At 53.6% G+C, this 24,990-nt stretch overlaps 1 protein-coding gene across 1 annotated transcript in view; it reads left to right on the top strand.

The window, feature by feature from the left end:
• The window catches only part of SORCS2 (sortilin related VPS10 domain containing receptor 2), a 484,645-nt gene that overhangs the window by 403,746 nt on the left and 55,909 nt on the right, over positions 1–24,990 (top strand). The window contains exons 5-8 of the mRNA XM_065914447.1: positions 3,813–3,886; positions 9,048–9,112; positions 13,037–13,155; positions 15,528–15,617. Coding sequence (XP_065770519.1) covers positions 3,813–3,886; positions 9,048–9,112; positions 13,037–13,155; positions 15,528–15,617 — 348 coding nt within the window. The remainder of the gene's footprint in view (positions 1–3,812; positions 3,887–9,047; positions 9,113–13,036; positions 13,156–15,527; positions 15,618–24,990) is intronic.

Below are 24,990 nucleotides of genomic sequence, written 5' to 3'. Positions count from 1 at the left end.
GGATGGAGAAGAGGTGGTCTCTGTGTACAGTAGAATATTACTCAGCAATAAAAGAGAATGACATAATGCCATTTGCAAAAACATGGATGGATCTAGAGATTATCATATGAAGTAAGCCCGACAGAGAAAGAGAAATACCATATGACAGCACTTATATGTGGAATCTAAAAATAAAGATACGAATAAACCTATTTACAAAGCAGAAATAGACCCACAGACATAGAAAAGAAATTTATGGTTACTGAAGGAGGAAGAATAAATTAGGAGGTTGGGATCAACATATAGACACTGCATGCATGCATGCGGAGTCGCTTCGGTCGTGTCCGACTCTTTGCGACCCTATAGACTGTAACCCACCAGGCTACTCTGTCCATGGGGTTCTCCAGACAAGAATGCTGGAGTGGGTTGCCATGCCCGTCTCCATGGGATCTTCCTTACCCAGGGATCAAACCCATGTCTCTTACGCTTCCTGCATTGGCAGATGAGTTCTTTACCACCAGCGCCACCTGGGAAGCCTAACATCTACACATTACTATATATAAAATAAACAAGAAGAAAGGACTGTATAGTTTCTAACTATACTAGCTACTGTATACTAACTACTGTATAGTACAGGTAACTATACTCAGCATTTTGTAATAACTTATAAGGAAAAGAACCTGAAAAGTAAAGAACATATATATATATCATATATATATTATTTATTATATATTATTATATACATTGGGCTTTCATGGTGGCTCAGCTGTTAACAAACCTGCCTGCAATGCGAGAGACCTGGGTTCGATTCCCTGGGTTGGGAAGATCCTCTGGAGAAGGGAAAGGGAATGTTATAAAAAATTATATACATTATTTATAAACAAATCATATATATATATAAATTACTGCATTGTACACCTGACACGAACATGACATTGTACATCAGTTTCAATAAGTGGATGGCCAAGGCTGCAGGGAACTGATTCCATGGCACTTTGGCCTTCCAAACCTCGCACGACTGCGTCTGTCTGACCCAGAATTCTAGCTACGAGGGAGTCTGAGCGACGCTGGATTTCAGCTTTGCAGCCTCTGCGGCATGGCCAGGTACCCTACAGCAAGGGAGAAAAGGATGCTGAGTTCCAGCCGTGTGTTCAACCTGCTGCTGAACGCCGGGTGGAATTGCCCTGCTTCTGAGAATTGCGTGAGACCCCCTGGCACACGTGTCTGCGGACGCACCTTCCCTCCGCCCTGCTCCCCTCCTCCTCCTCCTCCATCTCTCCCTCGGCCTGACTCCCGGTCAGTTTATCTTTACACCAGAGTAGCACGCGTGCGGCAGCACACCATCTCACTCCTTTTTGTGGAGCATCCGTCTAGAGCAAGCCCGCTCATCCCCAGGATGCTACAATGCAGGTGTTAGCTGTGGTGACTAGGACGTCCCTGATGGGTTTATTCTTGTGGAGTCACTGGTATTGGTCTTTCACTCAGCAGAAACGTTCTATTTCTGCAGCGACTGGTTATGCACTATGAAATCACCTCCCACGAGCAAATTGGAAAGGCTTCAGGAAGTTCCGGGTGGGTGTCGTAAACACAGAAGCATTGGCCGTGATGAAAACAAGCCCACCATCCTTTAAGCTGGGGGTGTCATAACCTGCAGCCAGAAACTGATGGCTACCATCTCCTTTTTCTCTCACTTACCCTTGGACTGCAGGGAGATCCAACCAGTCCACCCTAAAGGAGATCAGTCCTGGGTGTTCATTAGAAGGACTGATGTTGAAGCTGAAACTCCAATCCTTTGGCCACCTGATGCGAAGAGTTGACTCATGGAAAAGACCCTGATGCTGGGGGCAGGAGGAGAAGGGGACAAGAGGATGAGATGGTTGGATAGCATCACCGACTCAATGGATATGGGTTTGGGTAGACTCTGGGAGTTGGTGATGGACCCAGAGGCCTGGCGTGCTGTGGTTCATGGGGTCGCGAAGAGTCAGACACGACTGAGCGACTGAACTGAACTGAACTGACACCGCCTGAGGATCTGAGCCATGCTCTCTCAATTTGCAGATGGGTGAAGGGAGACTGCCCTCAGGGAGAGGAGTCAGCCCAGGGGCGGGAGAGGTGAGGAGGGCTGTTCCAGGTGGAGGGTTAGGGTTGTGAGAAGGCCTAGAGGCAAGAGAGAGGAAAGAGATGGACCCAGGAAAGAGCGAGGCTTGACCACAATGGGAGCCTGTGGAGGAAGTTGTGAAAGGGCCTCTGGTTCTAGGTGGCCCAGAGCTGGGAAGCCCCGGAGGGGCAGCTGGGGAGGAACCAAGTGGGAGACAGACTAAGATGCAGACTCTCAGCCTCTTCGGGTAAGAAGACCTCGCAGACCGGGCGTTTTCTCCCTGCAGGGGAGAGCAGGGGAGCAACTCCAAGTTTTGTTGACAAAAAAGGAGCAGGCTTCCCTGGCGGCTCCGTGGTGGAGAAGCCACTTGCCAATGCAGGGGACCCAGGTTCAATCCCTGGCCGGGGAAGCGCCCACGTGCTGTGAGGAATAAGCCTACACACCACACCTGTTGAGCTTGTGCTCCAGAGACCAGGAGCCGAAACTGCAGGGCTCACGCGCCGCAACCACTGAAGCCCCTGCACGCGAGAGCCCGTGCTCCGCAGCCAGAGGAGCCCCGCGTCACACCCAGAGAGTGGCCCCTGCTCGCTGCAGCTAAATAAAAGCCCAGGCAGCAACGAAGGCCCAGCCAAAAATAAATAAACTTTAAACTTAAAGACAGTTGAAAAATAACTGAAGTAGTCAATCTTTAAAAAAAAAAAAAGGAATAAGTGTTCGTGATTGTCGCCAGGGTCACAGCGTGTCTGTCAGACGACCGTTCAGAGTGACTCTCTAGAGGCTCTTGGTGATGATCACGGCAGGGACAGCCACCCTGAAGTGGGGCATCTTCTCACAAGTCCCCAGGGTTAGGAGGTTCGGAGATGCTCTTGGCTAGGAGGAAGCACTTGTGCAGGAGCTTGTCTGCTCTTCTGCGGCTGCGGGGAAGATAGAGGGGACGTTTTCCGGAAGTTTCTCTCCCAGACAGTTGTGGGATCTGCAGTGTTCAGGGCCATTGTTGGCAAGGGGGCGAGGAGGTCCCGACACCCAGACTGACAGTGTGGGCAGACCCAGGATGGGTCAGGATCCAGGGACCAGGCGGGCGTGGGGTGCTCGCTCCTGTGGTCTCCGCCTCGCCCTGGGCATCTCTGTCCAGGAGAATGGTGGGCCCGACACTCCCCCCAGGGACCCTGAACCTCACGTCAGCTCATTGTTCCACCTGGCTTCACTCAGAAAACTCAAGTTCAAAGATGAAAGGATGAGGTCTTTTGAGTCAGTGATTGCAGAGCACCGCACCCTAAGCGCAGGCCCCTGGCCACTGCAGCGGTCAAGGCCCCAGCCGGCCTGCAGAGGGGGCGCTGCTGTTTCCTGCGCTGACCGGCTCTCCCTTCCCGCCCCTTCTCCCCAGCGCCCACCCGCCACGAGAGCTTAAGGGACGGTCAGGTCCCTCCCACATGCCTGCCCTCGGGACACACCGCGCCCGGGACCCCTGCCACACACCCCCCCACCCGCCATGTCTAGGGTCCTCCCAGCCGGCCTGGGGTCAAGAACGGCTCTGCGTGGAGTTCCCACCTGACCTTCGGCCTCTTGGAGGCTGGTCTGAGCCACCTAGAGCGCAGGGCCTGCCCTCCCCACTCCGCCGGGCTGAGCAAGACCCACATCCCCTGGGCGCTCGGCGTCCAGGGCAGACTGGCCTCTGGGAGGAGGCTCGCTGCTGCGTCATAACCAGACCTTCCTCTCTGCTCCTTCTGCCCTAAAGCTCTACGCGTCGTCTGACCTGGGGAGGAAGTGGACCCTTCTGCAGGAGCGAGTGACCAAAGACCACGTGTTCTGGTGAGCGCGCCCCCGCGGGACCTGGGGAGCCCCCCGAGAGGCCAAGTCAGCGCCCTGGGCCCCCAGCCCTGCCCTCCTCACCCCAGGGCACCCTCTCTACTCTGCTGGGCGTGTCAGAAACGGCTGCGGGCTGGGGCTCCGCCTCCCCAGGCCACGTGTGCTTGTTTCCGTGTGAGTCTCCCTCTCCCGGCCTCCGCTTCCTCGACAGTAGACCGGGGCGCTAATGCCCATAACGCTGGCACAATCCTCACACACGGCAGGCCCCCTGCCCCCTCCCCCTGCCCCTCCCTCCTCCCCTCTACCCCTTCCCACTGCCTCCCCTGACTTCCCCTCCTCCCCTTTCCCCCTCCCTCCTTCCCACTGCCCCCTCCCTCCTCCCCTCTGCCCCTCCCTCCTCCCCTCTACCCCTCCCTCCTCCCCTCTGCCCTCTCCCACTGCCTCCCCTGACTCCCCCTCCTCCCCTTTCCCCCTCCCTCTTCCCCCCTGCCCCCTCCCTCCTTCCCACTGCCCCTCCCTCCTCCCCACTGCCCCTCCCTCCTCCCCTCTCCCCCTCCCTCCTCCCCACTGCCCCCTCCCTCCTCCCCTCTGCCCCTCCCTCCTCCCCTCTCCCCCTCCCTCCTCCCCTCTGCCCCTCCCTCCTCCCCTCTGCCCCCTCGCACTGCCTCCCCTGACTCTCCCTCCTCCCCTTTCCCCCTCCCTCCTCTCCTCTGCCCCCTCCCTCCTCCCCTCTACCCCTCCCTCCTCCCCACTGCCCCCTCCCTCCTCCCCACTGCCCCCTCCCTCCTCCCATCTGCCCCCTCCCACCGCCTCCCCTGACTCCCCCTCCTCCCCTTTCCCCCTCCCTCCCCCTGGCCTGGTCCTGACTCAGCCCCTGACTCAACTGCCTGGCTGCAGCCCCGGCCCCCTCCCCATTTCTGGCATCTCTTGGGAGCTGATCAAAATCGATCTGCGTAGGTAGGACTCCAGTCTCACTGCCCCAGCAAGGGGGCTCCGGTGCTCAGGAAATGCCTGTTGGATGAGCGAGCGAGTGAGGCCCATGGAGGATGAGACTTGGCCGAGGTCCGCGGTCAGAGGAAGGGGAAGCCACCGAGCGTGGAATTCCCGCGGCCTCTAGAGGTGCACAGAGAGACGAGCTCTCTACCAAGTTGTGATTCCTGAGTGTGGACGTGTGCGCACACGCACTCGTGTTCTCTGCTTCGCATCTCGCTCGGGCCACACACTAACGCATGGACTCCCGCCAGGCCCCAGTCCCGTCTCCGCAGGACGGACACGTGGGGACAGCTCCCGGCCACCCCCTGCCTCTTCAGTGTCTTCACGCCCATCAGGACCAGGCACCAGCGGGCTGACACAGGGCCACAGGCCGCAGGAGGGAAGCCTCGGTCTCTCCCCTGGCACAGTGGCCTGTCGGTGCGCCTCCCACCACATGGCTGCCCTCCGGAGGGCCCGGGTCTTCCTCAGAAACCAGGGCACCAGTCTCAGGCCTTGTCCCTCCTGTCAACGTGGGTTCAAGGAAGTGGGGAGGGGTCAGGAGGTGGGGAGGGGCTAGGAGGAGGGGAGGGGTCAGGAGGAGGGGAGGGGTCAGGAGCTTCGAGGGGTCAGGAGGGGGAGGGGTCAGAAGGAGGGGAGGGGCTAGGAGGAGGAGAGGGGTCAGGAGCTTGTAGGGGTCAGGAGAGGGAGGGGTCAGGAGGAGGGGTGGGGCTAGGAGGAGGGGAGGGGCTAGGAGAAGGGGAGGGGTCAGGAGGTGGGGAGGGGCTAGGAGGAGGGGAGGGGTCAGGAGGTGGGGAGGGGCTAGGAGGAGGGGAGGGGTCAGGAGGAGGGAGAAGCCAGGAGGAGGGAGGAGCCACGAGGAGGGAGGGGTCAGGAGGTGGGAAGGGTTAGGAGAAGGGGAGGGGCTAGAAGGTGGGCGGGATCAGGATGACGGGAGGTACTAGGAGTGGGAGGGGCTAGGAGGAGGGGAGGGTCAGGAGGGGGGAGGGGTCAGGAGGGGGGAGGGGTCAGGAGAAGGGGTGGGGCTAGGAAGAGGAAGGGTCAGGAGGGAGGATTAAGGAGGGGTTGGGGTGAGGAGGAGGGAGGGTCAGGAGGGGGGAGGGTCAGGAGGGGGAAGGGTTAGGGGAAGGGGAGGGGCTAGGAGGTGGGCAGGGTCAGGAGAGGAAGGGTCAGGGAGGGGGCGGTCTCTGAGCTGGTGCCCCAGGAGATTAGCAGAGCTGGCAGCTCCACTGATGCGCCCAGTCCCTGGGAGACCTCTGGGGCCGCGGGGAGAAGCGGCCCACAGACGCTGAAAGCAGAGCTGGTGCTCATGCAGACACGTTGTTATCTCGGCAAATCAAATGATTTTTTCCCGAAGTTTCTATCGTTGAAATGACAGCGGGAATTGCCAAAGCCCCATGTTCTGTCTAAGACCATCATGTTTTGAGAAGCTTAAGCAAGTGAGCTCACTAGGTTGACCTCCTGGGGCCACGGCCAGGGACGGGGAGACCTGCTGTGGGCCCGCGATGACGCTGGCTCGTCACCTCCCCGCTGGTCTCTCAGCGGCACTGGGGCAGAATCTTGAGGGCCTCCCAGCAGCAGCCGCGTTGTGAACACTGACCATCCACCAGGCGCCCACCGCGGGTCCAAGTGCATCATCTTATGAAATCCACACGACAGCCCCGACTGTCTCCCCTCCATGATACAGAGGGGACGTGCGGAGAGGCCAGGGCACGCGTCCTCAGTCACCCCGCCTGGAAGCAGCAGCCCCAGGCCACGGCTGCTTCTGCCTGTGGCCGGTGGCCCTGCCCCTGGCCGCTCTGCCAGGCAGTTTGCTCTCCTGCATTCCCCAGGCATTTCCAAGTCGGCCTTGGCACTCCAGCCCGGGTCCACCCGTAAAGCCTCAGCCTTCCTCTTGCATGAGCGCCAGTGCCTGCCAGGTGGGGGACAAGGGGCAGGCCTCTGTCCTGAAGAGAGGTGAGGGGTGTCCGCTGCAGCCCTGGAGGGGGTGGTGGGCGTCTTTGAGGGTTTAACAGAATTGCTTGCATCAGAGCTTCCCTTAGTAACTGTCAGCTCCCCAGGCTCCCAGGACTGTGGGCTTTTCCAGCAGCTTGCTCAGGCACAGGTCTTCTCAAGCAACTGCAGCTTCCAAACAGCAGACCGAGGGCCTTCCCCAGACACCAGCTTTGGGGACCTTAACAAACAAGAAGGTCTAGGGGGCAACGCTTGTCCCTTCCCGCAGGGAGCCAGGCTCCATCTGAGCTGTGTAAGTGCAGAGGTTCACGAGGTCTTTCAAGACCCACGGTCTAGGGCTTCTAGGGGCAGGGACCTCAGGCTCACCGTGCTCCCAGCCTGTTGCTGGCCTGGTGTGTGGGCCCGCTGGGAAGTGGCAGGGGAGAGACTCTCATGGAGATAGAGAGAGGGAGTGAATGGGTGAATGAAGAGTGAGATAAATGAATGCGTGAATGAATGAGTGCATGAGAAAGTGAGTGAGTGAGTGAATGTGAGCAAGCCATAGGCCAGGTGTCATTACCCCATTCACAGATGATGGATGATCAAACTAAACTTCCCCTGCTGAGCCGAGGACCCGGCAGTGCTCCTGGTAAAGGGAACAATGCCTGACTTTATTCAGAAAAGAGAGGAAAATGTCAGGCAGGAGACCTCCTTCCAAGGAGCTTACAGATAGCCTATTCACCAAACCTAAATCAACACTTCGCCTTCCCCTCAAGACTGTCTGGAGGGTCAGAGTGATTGATGCTGGCTGCCCACACTGAAATGCCCTGACTGCACTCCCCACCACCCGGAGCTTCTGTGGACTTCCCATGTCCAGCTGGACCACCTGGTCCCTGGAGGAGGCGAAGCACACAGGGACCCCGGTGCCAAGCTGCTGGGTGTCAAGTTGAGAACTGGGGGGTCGGCTCCGGGCCAGGGGCTGTCAGCAGTGGGAGCTGAGCGCTCTGCAGGGACGTCTCACTGGCCTGAAGGGGCCATGGGGATGCCTGTCCTGGGCGCAGAGTGGCGCCTCTGATGACCCTCGCTCTGATGCAGTGAGACTCTGCATCAGATTCTCAGTCTGCTCTTTGGCAAAGTAAATGTGCTGCACCAGCCAGGTCAGTGTCCGTGAGACGGTCAGCCTGGTGGACGCCTCTTGAATAGTCATACTGGCTGGAATGTACATTGTAACAAATGCAGTCAGCTCATCACACCCACGACCTCCTGGGTGTTCTCGCTTAAGAGATGGCTGAAGTTCCCAGAAGGTTCTAAAGGGAGTGGACAGACAGAAGATGACCATCCAGTTGACACGTGGAACCAGTAAAATCTGGGAAACCCTGGACCACATCACATTATCCCGAAGTGTCCTTTCACATGAAAAACCTGCACTCCACCTCCTGACTGCCCCGTTCTGGGCGGACAGGAGTCAGCATTGTCCTTGCCCCCCATGGAGGACGTAGCCCCAGTCCCCGTGCCCCCAGGACACGTCATCCTCCTGTTCTTCTCAGCCCTCGTTGAGCACTCTGTTGTCCTCAGCCACGGTCCCCACAGCGTCCCTCTGATGCCTGAACCCCTGGACCAGTCGTGTCTGACTCTGCGACCCCCTGGACTGTATAGTCCTTGGAATTCTCCAGGCCAGAATACTGGAGTGGGTAGCCTTTCCCTTCTCCAGAGGATCTTCCCAACCCAGGGGTCGAACCCAGGTCTCCCGCATTGCAGACGGATTCTTTACCAGCTGAGCCACAAGAGAAGCCCAAGAATACTGAAGTGGGTACCTATCCCTTCTCCAGTGGATCTTCCCGACCCAGAAATCAAACCGGGATCTCCTGCATTGCAGGCGGATTCTTTACCAAGAGTTGTCAGGGAAGCCCCCAAACTAGAATGATATTTCCAGACATCTCAGGCCTCGTAAGATTGTTTCGATCATTAACACACAGACGCACATGCACGTGCATACGCACATGTACAGACATGGACGTACAAGTCTTCTCTAAACTACTATAAATGGAAGAATGCCCAGCAAGGCAGAGGTAGGGGCTCCGTTGGCCCCCCAAGAGCAGGTGGGCTCTGGGGGAGGGACGTGTCCTCTGAGCCTGGGACCCAGGAGGCCGTGAGGCTCCCAGGGGTGCTGGCATCAGGCAGGCCCAGCAGGAAGGGCTTGGGGGCTTCGTTTCCAAAGCCAACCTCTGCCGTTCTTTTCCAGGGCTGTGTCTGGGGTGGATGCTGACCCTGACTTGGTCCACGTGGAGGCCCAGGACCTTGGAGGAGGTAAGTGGGGAGGATGTAGGAGCTGAGCACCCCGAGTGCTCACCCCATGGCAGGCTCGGCTGCCCTTGTCCTTGGCGACTGGCCCTGAACAGCTGACCTCGCTGTGTTACGATGTGGCATAATTTTAAATGTGCTTGTTTTCCAGCCAGGGATAAATTGAAGTCAAGGAGCTCTGCTCCAGTGGAAAAGTCTATTAAGAGGGCGATTTGTTCTGGCCCCTGAGCACTGAGTGGTTCCCCATCTCTCAGCCCCGATCCCTCCCCTGCACTTGCTGAGTGCTGAGGGGGGACAGGGACTCCGAGGGCTCCGCCGCCTCCGGGGGGATAGGGGCCTTCCTGGCAGATGAGCCCAGGGGCCACACAAGCTATGAGGAAGGTCCTCTCCCGACAGAACCATACAGTGTTCTAGAACACCACAGCCAGTAGGACCTGTAGGTTGTGCCTTCACTCAACAAACACTGGCTGAGCCCCCTGCGGGCCAGGCCCAGGGCTGACCCTCCCCAGGACCCACAGGTGGACAGGACACAGCCCTGCCCCTTGCCTGGCAGGACCTCCTTGGTTTCTACTGGAGTGCAGACCCAGGCAGGGTCATGCTTAACCTACAGTGGGTGCTGGCGAGTGCAAGCTGCTGTCCCCGGCAGGGGGACATACTACATGGAGGGCGGGCTCAGTGCCAGGCACCAGAGTCCTGGCCGATGACTGAAGCTCTGGAGATAGCTCCCAGCCCTCTACGTGGCAGCCGGGTGACCCTGGAAGTGACCTCAGCTCCCCGCACTCAGCATCCTTCTCTGTGGAAGGGGTCCCACGCGAAGTGCTCAGCCTGGGGAGGCGTGGGTCATCGAGTGGGCGGGGGGGATCCCCCTACCACCTCCAAGCCCTCGGCTCTTCCCTGGACGCCCGCAGCCCCCACCTGCAGGGAGCAGGGCAGTGTTACTGCTGCTTCTGCTGCACTTCTTGGGCTCAGTCATGGGGCCTGGAGCCGGTGCAGACCCCAGCCCTGCCACCCTCCTTGCAAAAATCCCGAATCACCCCCCTGCTCCCAGCCACCCCGATCTGGGAGTCCTCCCAGAACCCAGTCCAGCCGAGCTTGGTGGCACAGAATCCCGGCCTTTAGGACCCAGCGCATTGGCCACCCCCACCCACCCTCCAGCCAGCCTGAGCTACTGACCTTTCCCAAGGTCACCCTGCCCCTGTCATTGGCCCTGCGGGAAGGCTGGGCCCCTGTCCCCAGAAGGACGCTGCGGTGACATTGCAAGCTGTGGACAGGACGGTCACTCCTGTCACACTGGGGCTTGCTCACGAGAGCCAAGCGTCCACCTCCCTTCTCAGCCCCGTGGTCAGAAACTTCCCCTCGGCAGCCGGAGAGTGGCTCCAGAGAGTGGTTGATGCCACAGAGATTAGCGCGGGCTATGGATCAGTCCCTTGCCCACTGCACAGCCCGCCAGCACCATGAGAGGTGGTCTTTGTCTGTCTTGCTGGCAGTAGAGCTGGAACAAGGAGGACCTGACCATCATGACGTGAGTGAGCGAACGAGCAGACGAATGCATGCGTGAGTGAGTGGGCAAGTGAGTGAACGAATGAGCGAATGGGTGAGTGAGCAGACTGAGGTCCACTGAGGCTGGCCTGGGTTAGACCCCACAGCATGCCCAGCCAGGCAGCCCGCGACAGGACATTCAGTGTTGACCACAGGGAGTGACTGGCCTGTTTAGAGGGGAGATGGACGTGGTTCTAGAGGGAACGGGCTGTGGCACACCCGTGGCTGACTGCGAGCCTACTGTGCGCGCTGTTTCAGGGCTGATTGCGAGCCTACTGTGCACGCTGTTTCAGGGCTGATTGCGAGCCTACTGTGCGCACTGTTTCAGGGCTGATTGCGAGTCTACTGTGTGCGCTGTTTCAGGGCTGACTGTGAGCCTACTGTGCGCACTGTTTCAGGGCTGATTGCGAGCCTACTGTGTGCGCTGTTTCAGGGCTGACTGTGAGCCTACTGTGCGCACTGTTTCAGGGCTGACTGTGAGCCTACTGTGCGCGCTGTTTCAGGGCTGATTGCGAGCCTACTGTGTGCGCTGTTTCAGGGCTGACTGTGAGCCTACTGTGCGCGCTGTTTCAGGGCTGATTGCGAGCCTACTGTGTGCGCTGTTTCAGGGCTGACTGTGAGCCTACTGTGCGCACTGTTTCAGGGCTGACTGTGAGCCTACTGTGTGCACTGTTTCAGGGCTGATTGCGAGCCTACTGTGTGCGCTGTTTCAGGGCTGACTGTGAGCCTACTGTGCGCGCTGTTTCAGGGCTGACTGCGAGCCTACTGTGCGCGCTGTTTCAGGGCTGACTGTGAGCCTACTGTGCGCGCTGTTTCAGGGCTGACTGTGAGCCTACTGTGCGCGCTGTTTCAGGGCTGACTGTGAGCCTACTGTGTGCGCTGTTTCAGGGCTGACTGTGAGCCTACTGTGCGCACTGTTTCAGGGCTGATTGCGAGCCTACTGTGTGCGCTGTTTCAGGGCTGACTGTGAGCCTACTGTGCGCACTGTTTCAGGGCTGATTGCGAGCCTACTGTGTGCGCTGTTTCAGGGCTGACTGTGAGCCTACTGTGCGCACTGTTTCAGGGCTGACTGTGAGCCTACTGTGCGTGCTGTTTCAGGGCTGATTGTGAGCCTACTGTGCGCGCTGTTTCGGGGCTGACTGTGAGCCTACTGTGTGCACTATTTCAGGGGACCCTGCCGGTGAGTTCGGGCAGGTCTTCCGGCCCCCAGCCCGGCCCTCTGGCACTCTCCATCCTGCCCAACTACCCCAGGCCATGGGCAGGATATGCTCCCAAAGGTGCTGACGTCTCTGAGCACCTGGCTGGGCTCCATTTGGTCCCTGTGGTTAATTCTGCTCCTGCTCACATATGGACGAGATTAGCCCCCAGGGAAGAGGCTCCAGACAGCTCCCCAGGGGCCCTCCATCCCAGAAACAGAGGGCCTAATGGAAATGGGAGTCTCCAGGCAAAGCTGGTGTTCCATTTGCTCGACCATAGGTATTTCAAAAAGGATGAGAGGGTTTGCCTAAATCTAGGGGGGAAAGAACCCCTGAGTCCTGCTCATACCCACCTGTTGATCGGGTGTGAGTGCAGAGACGTCTGGGGGGTGGGAGGGGTCCCCCCGTGACAGGCACTGTGGCCCTGGACTGTCTCTTCCCCGGGTGACCACACCGCTGGGCCCGGGGAAGGCCAGCGGGCGGGGGTTGTGTGGGGACCTCCTGCCCGCCATCTCGGGGGTCGCTCTGCGGTCCGTCTCCCAGAGGGGGGTCCAGGTGCCCGGGATGTGCAGGCGCTGTGTCCGCAGGGGTAGAGGGTGCACTGGGCAGAACGTGGGCCGAGTCCTGCGCTCACAGAGCTGTGCTCTGCCGCACGACTTTAGCCCAGGCTCAGCAGACACTTCCCAGCAAGGCCCGCTGCTGAGCGCTTCAGCTCGGCTGCCCGTGTGGCCTGTGCTGCCCGTGACCGCCATAGTGGCGTGGAGGCGCTCTGTGTGATGCGTCAAGCAGCAGACACAGCTGTGTTCCAATGAGCCTTTCTTTGGGAAAAGCCTGGGGGCTGTCTGGGTGGCCCTGAGTAGACGATTCTCTAACTCCGCTCAGCCTCAGTTTCTGCATCTGGAAGATGGGACTGCCCCCCCTCCCCAGAGGATGGTCCTGAGGATTCAGAGAGCTCCGCCCAGGAGAGCTCTGGGCCCAGAGCCACCCCCCACTCAGCAGCAGGTGTAGTAATCACAGGACCAACCCTTCAAAATTCAGACCCACAAACAACATCCGCAGTGCTGGTTTCAGGACACAGACAGAGCCAAAAAGGCTCAGCGCTTCGTCAGGTCTGGGGCTGCGTCTGACTCTATCAGCTAGCGTCTGGGTATTTAGAGATTTCACGCCCCGCCTGGCTGCCTCTTCTCTCCTGCAGGTTTTCGCTACATCACCTGCCAGATCCACAACTGCTCCGATAACACGCAGACGATGCCCTTCGCGGGCCTTATCGACCACGGCTCTCTGACCGTGCAGGACGATTACGTCTTTGTTAAGGTGAGCTTGCTTCCGGGGCTCCTGGAAATTGGCAGGAGGTGATGTGGAATATAAGCCACTCTGGGGAAAATGGAATCACTCCAACAGGAAGCCATAAAATGGCTATTTTACTTCCAAGTGCTACTTACTTCAGTTCCTCCTGCCCCTGTGATGAGGCACCCCCCCCAGAACCCCACAAAGCCAGAGCACTGGTAATGGGCTGCCATCCACTCCTTCTCCCGTCTGCCCACCAGGACCCCCCACAGCTCAGGGCCCCCAAGCCTGAACCCGTGTTGCTCCGTCTGGTTCCAGTGGCTTTGAGTTGATACGGGCTGTCCTGGTCATTGTTCTTGGCTACTGGGCTTCAGCCGTCCACAGCCCAGGGACCACGTCCTGCTCCCCGCTGCTCAGATCACAGTTGGGACCACCCTCCAAAACCGTGTGATCTGACTGTTCAGAAACTCCAGGGAGCAGCTGGTCATACCACTTCTTGATTACTTCCACTGATGAGGAACTTGCTCCTTTCAAAACAGCCCACCCGCTCTGAGACAACTCAGATCTTTGGAAGTGTCATTACAGCAGTGAGATATAGTGTTTCCTCGATTCTCATCCACTGGCCCCTGTTCTGCCCCCTAGGATCCCAGGAGATAATACCACAGGCTCTCATGGAGACAGTCCCCAAGGGCACTGGCTGGGTGCTCTCTCCACTGAAGGCTCCCCCATCTCAGAGACACTTATCGCCCCAGCAGAGTGAACCAACACCTCCTGTAGAGCTGGGGCTGGAACTGGCAGGGTGTGTCGCGGCCCCCGTTAGAGCAGTCAGTAAGAGGCTCCTGCCACTGCCGGCCCTGACTCCCAGCCCTGCTCTCATCCTCCTTCACCCACTGCTGACGCCCCTCGGCTTCCCATCTCTTCTGAGTGTTTACACATGCTCTTCCCTGGGCTTGGAGTGCTCGTGGCTTCTCCACCTCCTCTTCCAATACTCTGTCATGTACCCCTCCTCCAGGAAGCCTTCCTTGGCTTCTGTCTACTTCAGGCCCGCTGGTTGCCTCCTTGGAGCACTCCTAGCTCTCTCCCTTCCTTCACTGCAGCCCAGGCCACAGTGGCATCCTTTACTGTTTACCGTGGACCCTGCAGTCTGCAGGGAGGGTGTGCTCCAGGTCTACACTCAGCACCTCCCGCTGCATTTCTCAAACATCTGCTGAGTGTTGGAGTGACAATGGCATCAGCTTCTCTGACAATCAGTCCCACGTGGAGTGTTTTCAAAACATTTTGCTTGGTCCGCCAGCACCCCAGCCTGAGATCCTGGGGGCACAGCTGTGGCCGAACGGGCTGGGCTGGTCCTTGTGCAGCAGGGGGCCCTGGATGGGGGTGGGGGCTTGGTTAGACTTGCTGGGAAGGCTGGCCAGGCCGAGGGTGGGCCACGGGAGGGGGCTCAGGGAGGGCTGGGGTGCTGGAAGGAAGCAGGGGCCACTGTGATCGGGCAGCTCAGGGACCAGGTCTAGAAGTGGGGGCTCAAGAAGCTGAGTTGCGGTGGGTGAAGGAGCCGTCCCTGAGCTCAGCCTTGGCGATGCTCAGGCGTGATCATGACCGCTCTCAGCTCTGTCTCAGAGGCCTGGTCTGCCGCTGGTGACACTGTCTGCTTCAGACCGGGGAGGTGCGTGCCTGACTAGGGGCTGAGGTCAGGGGCCTCAGGGCTCTGTCCAGCTCCTGGCCCAGTCCGTCTCCCATCACCTGTTTGCACCCTTGCTCCTCTTCCCCTCTCCTTCCTCACCACTTGTCCCTTCCCCCAAAGAAGCAAATGCCGCTCTTTTCCTGGCTCTTCCATTGTCTCCCATGGGAGACAAGTTACTCCAGCTCTGGGCCTCACTTTGCTCATCTGTTAAATGGACGTGACCGCAGCTCATGGAGTTGCTGGGTTGGATGCAGATGCACTGTCTTACGTCTTACACGTGGCAGTCTCAGGAGCCTTGCCTGTCGTTTTGCTTCTCTTACCTTGTCTTTCGGTGGCACCTTGTGTGACTTGAACGCGCCTTTGTCCTGCCTCTTCCTCCACTCGGTGGCCCGCCAAGCATCCTCACTAAGAGAAGTTCTGGGGAACAGAATTTTCTTTCCCTTGTGCTGTGACTCAGATATAGGGAAGCAACGTGCTGAAAGAGGGAAGGAGATTAGTTCTAACTGAGGGAGGTGGAGGAAGACTTCCCAGAGGTGGGCCATTTGGTATGGGGCTCTGGAGGATGAATAGGAGTCTGTCTAGTTCAGGCAAAGCACATGTAAACAACCTGAAAGGGCATTTTCACCCACTGAAATACAATGTGTAGTTTTTCATTCATGAAGATCTGGCTTAACTGGAAACTGAGCCCCTTAAAAAAGTATTTTTCCCCTCCTGTTAGGCAACCACAACAAACCAGACCAAATACTACATCTCTTACCGTCGCAATGAATTTGTCCTGATGAAGCTGCCAAAGTATGCATTGCCGAAGGTAAGAGTGGGTTCCCTGTTCCTCCTGGCCCCGAGCTGCGTCCTGAGCCTGCACTGACTCGGGGGCCTGCCGGTGCTTAGTGATGGCCGGGTCAGGATGGACAAGAGCAAGGCAGCCATGCTTCCTCCAATGACTCCCCTCCCCCGCCACTCCATCCTTGCGTGTGCCCAGCTTCATCCCGTCCTAGGGGCTCCACCATGCCCCTTCCTCTGCCTGTTTTTCCTTTCCCCCAGACTCCTGCACATGTGATGTTTCAGAGCAATCTCTCCTCCCATTGACCCTCCAGGCTGGTCCTGCTCACACCTTACCCGTCTTTTCCCTGACAGTCAGGGTGTGCGGAAGGCCCTGTGTCCGTCTCCTGCTGTCATCTGGAGTTTCTGGGGCTGGGGCGCAGTTTCTGTTTTATTCACCACTGCATTTCTGCTGTCTGCTATGGTGCCTCCTATGCAGTAGGTGCTCAATTAATGCTACTTCTTTCCCCCTGTGTATATGTGTGTATGAGTTGGTCAGTCATGTCTGACTCTTTGCAACTCCATGGACTGCATCCTGCCAGACTCCTCTGTCCATGGGATTCTCCAGACAAGAATACTGGACTGGGTTGCCATTTCCTTCTCCAGGGGATCTCCCCAACCCAGGGATTGAACCCGGGTCTCCTGCATTGCAGTCAGATTCTTTATCATCTGAGCCACCAGGGAAGTCCTGGCAAGCAAAGAAGGGGGGAGCATGGAGGCTTCCCAGACCCTGCCCCGCCCTGTTTCAGAGTGAGCTCCACAGTCCCCTCCCTGCTGGTATGGTATTCCAATTTTACAAAGGAAGTGACTGAAGATCAGAGAGGCCAAGTATCCTGTCTGAAGTCACACAGCTGGTAAGAAGCTGAAGCACGTCTCACACTGAGGTCCAGGGTGCGGGGATCTGAGACCAGCCTCTGGCCACATCCCCGTCTGGAGGATGGTTTCCACTCCATGTGCATAATTCAGAAACACAGACAGAAGCAGCCTTTCCTCACCCACACACTTACTGAGCCTCACATATAAACTGGGAACTGACTCTACAGCTGTGAGTCAGACACCCCAAATTCCCGCCCTGGCTGGGTGTTCAGAGGAAACAGGCAGAAAGTCAGGCAGACAAATGTGTGAAATCATTGCTGGCTGTGGTGTGTGCTGTAAAGGGGATAAGAGGCCGAGCCAGAGAGTGACGGAGGGTGGGGGGAGCTTCCCTGAGCGGGGTGTTTGCTCTGAAGCCCGGAGGCTGGGGGAACGCCGTTCAGGGGTAGGACGGTGCAGGTGCAAAGGCCCTGGGGCCAGAGAGACCTGGCTGGAGGGCAGAGGGTGGGGCCAGGTGAGAGGAGGCAGTCCTTCCTATCACCCAGCTCCAAAGGATGACCGAGGACCTGCTGATATGGGTGGCTTTCATATTGGCGCTGAGCATCCTCACTCGGGGGTCCAGCCCAGGACCGGTGATGAGCCGGGGTGGGAGGTGATGCACAAGTCAGGCTGCTCTCAGGGATCATCCCCCGACCCCAAGCCCAGGGTGGGGTGTCCCAAGGCCACGAACGGTCTCGTGAGCACACTGCCCATCCAGGCAGCAGGCTGCTCCCTCTCCACCAAATTCAGGAGAGCAACCAGATCCCGTGTTCCCACCAACAACGTGGAGAGCTAGTTAACTGAAGTTCCTAATCAGGTTGTGTTGTTATGCGGTGAATTTGTGACTCTTGCTCCACTCAAACCATTTCCATCTTTTTTTTTTTCCATTAATGGCCCAAGTAATGTCATGAAAACAACAGAAGTCAGAGCCAGGGGAACTCACCAAGGCCCCCCCACCTCCTTCCCTCCCTCGCCTCCCCCAGCCCTGTTTGCGTGCCCCTAGTCCCTGGCCCCAAGCCAAAGCGACTTCTGCAGCTGCATCACTGCAGTCACTCCGTCGGCAGTCTGGCTTTCACATGACAATGTCTTGGAGAATTGTCCCCGAATGATACATGATATCCCCTTGAAATGACCGCAAAACTTTCAACTCGGGAGACTGTACCTTGTTCAGCTAAGCCAGACTCCTGTTGTTTAGACATTTGGGTTGTTTCCATATTTCATAATTATAAACAGTGCTGATAGGAATATATTTGTGCCCACAGGTATTTCTTTTTTTATTTTCACAAGTTAGTCTAAGGAAAATTTCTGGACCAAGGCTATAAATATTTGTGGGGCTTAGTTGCTTTCTAAAAGGGTTCCACCTTGCCACCAGCAAAGTTAGAATAGGCCTGGTTGAACATAGCTTTGCCAGACTTTGTGTTGTATCAATTCTATTTTCCTTCTACTTAAAAAGGTATAAATGGCCTCATTCTGCCGTTTTAATTCACCTATCTCTGAAAACTAAAACGGGTAAACAGTTTTTATTATATTTGTCAGCATTCTTTGCTTAAATTGTTTACTTGTAGAGATTTTTAAAAAATACTCATGTTCCCTAAGAGAAGAAAAAAAAAAAAAGCAGGCAAAGGCTATAAACAGACAAAAGAGAGGAAAAATCCAAATGACTACTGATTCTATAAAAACATTCATAAGCATAAAGTGAATGCAAATTCACTTTAAAGTGAAATAGTCTTTTATCTGTAATATGTTCACATAAAATAAAATCCGTACAGTGTAGGAATAAAGGAGAAAGTGACATCAGGGAAGAGGGTGGGGTGGAAGCAGGCAGTCTGTCTTCTCACTTAGACAACAATCACACTGGCACAGCCCTCCTGATGGAACGATTTTGGAACTCCTGGTCTGTTCCAAGGCTTGCAGCTTCCAGAGGAGGGCTTGCGGGGTAAGTCATCAATTTCCAGTTTGGCTCTTCCCAAGGTAGCAGCTACCCCTCTCTCCCGACTCCCCCCTCAGTCACAGGGTACCATCCGTGCCCATGTTCCCAGAACAGTGGACACACAGCTTGCAGGACCCATGATGCTCATCCGTGGGCACCAGTAGATCCGGGACTATATGCTCGTGATCATGAAGTACTTAATTTCTTCCACTTGGAGGTTGTTTTAGCATCTGTAAAGCAACTCAGGAAATGTACATCAGATACTATTATCTAGGCCCTTCAGATAGGAGCTAAAGCAGAGGATATGGGGAGGGTCTGCCCTGGGGCGGCCCCGTGGGGTCTTGCTGGTCTTATAGCCAGAGCCTGTTTCCACCCCATCCCCACATTTATTTCCCTTCTTTTCCCTTTTGGAAGCCAACATTTAAGGACAGAGGATGAGATGATCGGATGGCATCCCCACAACGGACATAAGTTTGAGCAAGCTCCAGGAGATAGTGAAGGACAGGGAAGCCTGGCGTGCTGCAGTCCATGGGGTCACAAAGATTCAGACATGACTTAACAACAACAGTTTAAGGATGAGGACATTCAGAAGCAACTGCTGTATGGGGGGATTTAAAAAGTCATCAAGCATACCCAGGGAAAAGCTCACGCTCAGATAAGACTCGAGGAGAACTTCAGTTTGCACCTCAGGCTGATTCCTGACACACAGCCTGCAGCTAATAAAAAAACAAAAAATCCAGCAAACCCTGGGGAGGAGAGAAAATCTGATTTTCAGAGTTACTGCATTATTAGATTCCAGCATCCAGTTTTCAACAGCAAAGAAACTACAAGGCAAATAAAGCAAGGACCATCCATTCAAAGGGGGAAACACCAACAGAAGTTGTGTCTGAGAAAGGCCAGATGGCAGATCTACTAGACAAAGACATTAATATAACTGTCTTCAAGATGCTCAAAGAAATAAAAGAAACGGGGAGGAAGTCAAGAAAACAGTGTACTCATGAATTAGAATTACAAGCATCCCTTGTTTTATTGCACCTAGCAGATAGTGCATTTTCTTTTTAACAAATTGTAAGTTTGTAACAACCCTGCATGGAGCCAGTCTACTGGGCCATTTTTCCAACAGCATTTACTTTTTCTCTTTGTGTCACATTTTGGTAAATCTCATAGTATTTCAAACCTTTTCATTATTACCATATTCATTATGATCAGTGACTTTTGATGTGACTGCTGTAATTGCTTGGAGCCAACTTAATTGATACACATTATGTGTGTTTTGACTGCTCCCCTGAGCAGCCATTCTCCCATCTTTGTCCTTCTCCTCTGACCTCCCTGTTCCCTCAGACACAACAAAATTGACATTACAATGGCCTCTAAGTGTTCTCATGAAAGGAAGAGTCATGCTTCTTTCACTTTAAATTAAAACCTAGAAATGATTACCCTTAGTGAGGAAGACATGTTGAAATCCAATATAGGCTGAAAGTCAGGACTTTTTCAGCAAACAGCCAGGTTGTGAATTGAAAGGAAAAGTTCTTGAAGGAAATTAAAAGTGCCTCTCCTGTGAACACATGAACAAACAGCCTTATCGCTGATACGGAGAAAGTCTGAGTCATCTGGATAGAAGATCACACCAACCACACATTCCATTAAACAAAGCCTGAGCCCAGAGCAAAGCGCTGCGCTGCGCTAAGCTGCTCAGTCATGTCCGACTCTTTGCAAACCCAAGTTCCTCTGTCCATGGGGACTCGCCAGGCAGGAATACCGAGGTGGATTGCTACGCCCTCTTCCAGGGGATCTTCCCAACCCAGGGATCAAACCCAGGCCTCCCACACTGTAGGCGGATCATTGTACCACCTGAGCCACCAGGGGAGGCCAAGCAAAGCACTGACTCTCCTCAATTCCATGAAGGCTGAGAGGTGAGGAAGCTGCAGAAGCAAAGCTTGAAGCTGTCGGAGACTGGGTCGTGAGGTTTAAGGAAAGAAGCCATCTCCATGACGTCATAGTGCAAACTGAAGCAGCAAGTCCTAATGTATTGATAGAAGCTGCCACAAGTCATCCAGATGCAACTAAGATCGTTGATGAAGGTGGCTACATAAACAATCAGTTTTCATTGCAGACTTACAGCCTCTGCCGGAAGAGGAGGCCGTCTAGGACTTTCATAGGTCGAGAGGAGGAGTCAATGCCTGGCACCAAAGCTTCAAAGGACAGGCTGATGCTCTTGTTAGGGGCTAATGCAGCTGATGACTTTAAGTTGAAGCCTGTGCTCATTTACCATTCTGAAAATGTTAGGGCCCTTATGGATCATGCTAAATCTACTCTGCCTCTGTACTACAAATGGAATAAAGTGTGAATGACAGCATATCTATTTACAGTATGGTTCACTGCCTATTTTAGGCCCACTCTTGAGACCTAGTGCTCAGAAAAAAAAGATTCCTTTCAAAATATCACTGCTCATTTGACAAGGCACCTGGCCCCGCCAAGAACTCTGATGGGGCTGTACAGTGAGATTAATGTCAGCATGTTGTTTTCACACCTGCTGACACAGTGTGCATTCTGAAACTCATAGATCTAGGAGTGATTTCAACTTTCAAGTCTTAGTATTTAATAAATACAGCTCACAAGGCTATAACTGATATAGCCAGTGATTCCTCTGATGGATCCGGGCGAAGTCAATCGAAACCTTCTAGAAAGGATCTGCCATTCTAGATGCCACTAAGAACATTTGTGATTCATGAGAAGAGGTCAAAGTGTCAACATCAGTAGGAGTTTGGAAGAAGTGGAGTCCAGCCCTCATGGATGACTTTAAAGGGGCCAAGACTTCAAAGGAGGAAGTAACTACAGATGCAGTGGAACCAGCAAGAGAACCAGAATTAGAAGTGGAGCCTGAAGATGTGACTGAATTTCTGCAAGCTCGTGATAGAACTTCAAAGAATGAGGAGGTGCTCCTCATGGATGAGCAAAGAAAGGAGTTTCTTGAGATGGAATTTACTCCTGGTGATGATGCTGTGAAGATTGCTGAAATTACAACAAAGGATTTAGATGTTACACAAGCTTAGTTGATGGGGTGGTGGCAGAGTTTGAGAGGATTGATACCAGTTTTGAAAGAAGTCTACTGTGGGTAAATGCTATCAGACAGCATTGTGTTCTACAGAGAAATCATTCAAAAAAGGAAGAGTGAATAGGTGCAGCATTGTTCATCCTTGTCTTATTTTAAGAAGTTGCCACAACCACCACCCGGATCACATGGCAGCCGTCAGCATCTAGTTCAGACTCTCCACCAGCAAGGCTGTGGCCTGTGTGATCAGACTGGCTAGTTTTCTGTGATTATGGTTTCACTGTGTCTGCCCTCTGATGCCCTCTCGCAACACAGACTGTCTTACTTGGGTTTCTCTTACCTTGGACGTGAGTTATCTCTTCACGGCTGCTCCAGCAAAGCGCAGCTGCTGCTCCTTACCTTGGACAAGGCCGCCCCTCCTGACCTTGAACGTGGAGTAGCTCCTCTCGGCCCTCCTGCGCCAGCGCAGCTGCTGCTCCTTGGACGTGGGGTAGCTCTTCTCGGCCGCCACCACTGTCCTTGGAAATCACTGCAGATGGTGATTGCAGCCATGAAATTAAAAGATGCTTATTCCTTGGAAGGAAAGTTATGACCAATCTAGATAGCATATTAAAAAGCAGAGACAATACTTTGCCAACAAAGGTCCATCTAGTCAAGGCTATGGTTTTTCCAGTGGTCATGTATGCATGTGAGAGTTGGCCTGTGAAGAAAGCTGAGCGCTGAAGAATTGATGCTTTTGAACTATGGTGTTGGAGAAGACTCTTGAGAGTCCCTTGGACTGCAAGGAGATCCAACCAGTCCATCCTAAAGGAGATCAGTCCTTGGTGTTCATTGGAAGGACTGATGCTGAAGCTGAAACTCCAATACTTTGGCCACCTCATGCAAAGAGCTGACTCATTGGAAAAGACCCTGATGCTGGGAGGGACTGGGGGCAGGAGGAGAAGGGGACAACAGAGGATGAGATGGTTGGATGGCATCACCGACTCGATGGACATGAATTTGGGTAAACTCCGGGAGTTGGTGATGGACAGGGAGGCCTGGCGTGCTGCGATTCATGGGGTCGCAAAGAGTCGGACATGACTGAGCGACTGAACTGAACTGAACCCCACCAGCAAAAGATTATGACTCACTGAAATCTCAGATGGTGGTTCCCCATTTTTTAACAATAAAGTACTTTTTGTTAAGGTATATACATTTCGTAAGACATAATGCTATTGCACACTTAATAGATTATAGTATAGTGTGAAAGTAACTTTTATTTACACTGAGAAACCAAAGAAATCTGTGTGACTCACTTTATTGTTTGATTTATTGTGGTGGTCTGGAACTGAACCCACAGCGTCTCTACGGTGTCCCTGTACCAAAAAATAGAACACATAAATGGAACCAAAATGGAATTCTGAAGCTAAAAGGACCGATAATTGAAATGGAGAATCCACTAGAGAGATTCAAAAACAGATGTGAGCAAACAGAAGAAAGAATCAGAGAACTTTGAAGATAGGACAATTGAAATGATAAAACCTGAGGGAGAGAAAGAAAAAAAAATTGAATAAAAGTGGACACCATCTAAGAGACCTGTGGGTCATCATCAAATGAGCCAACATATGAACTATGGAAGTCCCAGAAGAAGAGAGAGAGAAAGGGGCAGAGAAATTATTTGAAAGCCCGAAACTTTCTTAAAACTGATGAAAGACATTAACTATAAAGATCTTTAAAAGTTTGGTGAGCTCCAAGCAGCATAAACACTAAGAGTTCCACACCAAGACACATTATAACCAAACTGTGAAACACAAAGAAAGAATCTTGAAAGCGGCAAGAGACAAGTCACTCATCACATACAGGGATCACCAGTAAGATTATAGGCAGATTTGTTATCAGAAACCTTGGAGGCCAGAAGGCAGTGAGTTACAATATGCAAAGAGCTAAAAGAATTTGGTGAAGATGTTGGTTCCCTCAGCTGTTCCTTAAATTTTATGTAAAAATCTATGAGGAAATTTCCCCTATCATTCTTACTAAAATGTTTTTAAGCTTCCCAAAAGTATTTCTTTAAAATATTTTCACTACAACTAATGGAATAATGCAAATATATATACCATCTCTACCCATTTACCACTCCATTCCTCCTTTCCATGACAATCTCACTTCATTCCTCAAGGCAACTGTTGTAGGAACTCTTGCTGTTGTTTAGCCACTTATTTGTGTCCGACTCCTTGCAACCCCATGGACTGCAGTCACCAGGCTTCCCTATCCTCCACTATGTCCTGGAATTTGCTCAGACTCATGTCCACTGAGTCAGTGATGCCATCCAACAACCTCATCCTCTGTCACCCCTTCTCCTCCTGCACTCAATCTTTCCCAGAATCAGGGTCTTTTCAAATGTCTGCTCTTCACATCAGGTGGCCAAAGTATTGGAGTTTCAGCTTCAGCATCAGTCCTTCCAATGAATATTCAAGGTTGGTTTCCTTTAGGATTCAACGGTTTGATCTCCTTGCTGTCCAAGGGACTCGCAAGAGTCTTCTCCAACACCACAGTTTGAAAGCATTAATTCTTTCATGCTCAGCCTTCTTTGTGGTCCAGCTGTCACATCAGTATATGACTACTGGGAAAAGCATAGCTTTGACTATACAGACCTTTGTTGGCAAAGGGATGTCTCTGCTTTTTAATATGTTGTCTAGTTTTGTCATACCTTTCCTTCCAAGGAGCAAGCATCTTTTAATTTCATGGCTGAAGTCACCATCCACAGTGATTTTGGAGCCCAAGAAAATAAAATCTGTCACTGCTTCCACTTTTTCCCCCATCTATTTGCCATGAAGTAATGGGACTGGATGCCATGATCTTAGTTTTTTGAATGTTGAGTTTTAAGTCAGCTTTTTCACTCTCCTCTTTCACCTTCATCAAGAGGCTCTTTAGTTCCTCTTCGCTTTCTGCCATTAGAGCAGGATCATCTCCATATTTAAGGTTGTTGACATTTCTCCCAGCAATCTTGATTCCAGCTTGTGATTCATCCAGTCAGGCATTTCACATGATGTACTCTGCATAGAAATTAAATAAACAGGGTGACAGTATACAGCTTTGATATATTCCTTTCCCAATTTTTAACCAGTATGTTGTTCCATGTCTGGTTCTAACGTTGCTTCTTGACCCATAAACAGGTTTCTCAGGAGACAGGTAAGATGGTCTGGTAATCCCATCTCTTTAAGAACTTTCCACAGTTTGTTGTGATCCACACAGTCAAAGGCTTTAGTGTAGTCAATGAAGCAGAAGTAAATATTTTTCTGGAATTCCCTTGCTTTCTTTCTGATACAATGGATGTTGGTAATTTTATCTCTGGTTCCTCTGCCTTTTCTAAATCCAGCTTGTACATCTGGAAGTTCTCAGTTCACATACTGCTGAAGCCTAGCTTGAAGGGTTTTGAGCATTACCTTACTAGCATGTGAAATGAGCACAACTGTATGGTAATTTGAACATTCTTTGGCATTGCCTTTCTTTGGAATTGGAATGAAAGCTGACCTTTTCCAGTCCTGTAGA

This window comes from Muntiacus reevesi, chromosome 22 (genome assembly GCF_963930625.1).
Source record: "Muntiacus reevesi chromosome 22, mMunRee1.1, whole genome shotgun sequence".
Lineage (NCBI taxonomy): Eukaryota > Metazoa > Chordata > Mammalia > Artiodactyla > Cervidae > Muntiacus > Muntiacus reevesi.
This window is presented reverse-complemented; position numbering and strand designations above follow the sequence as displayed.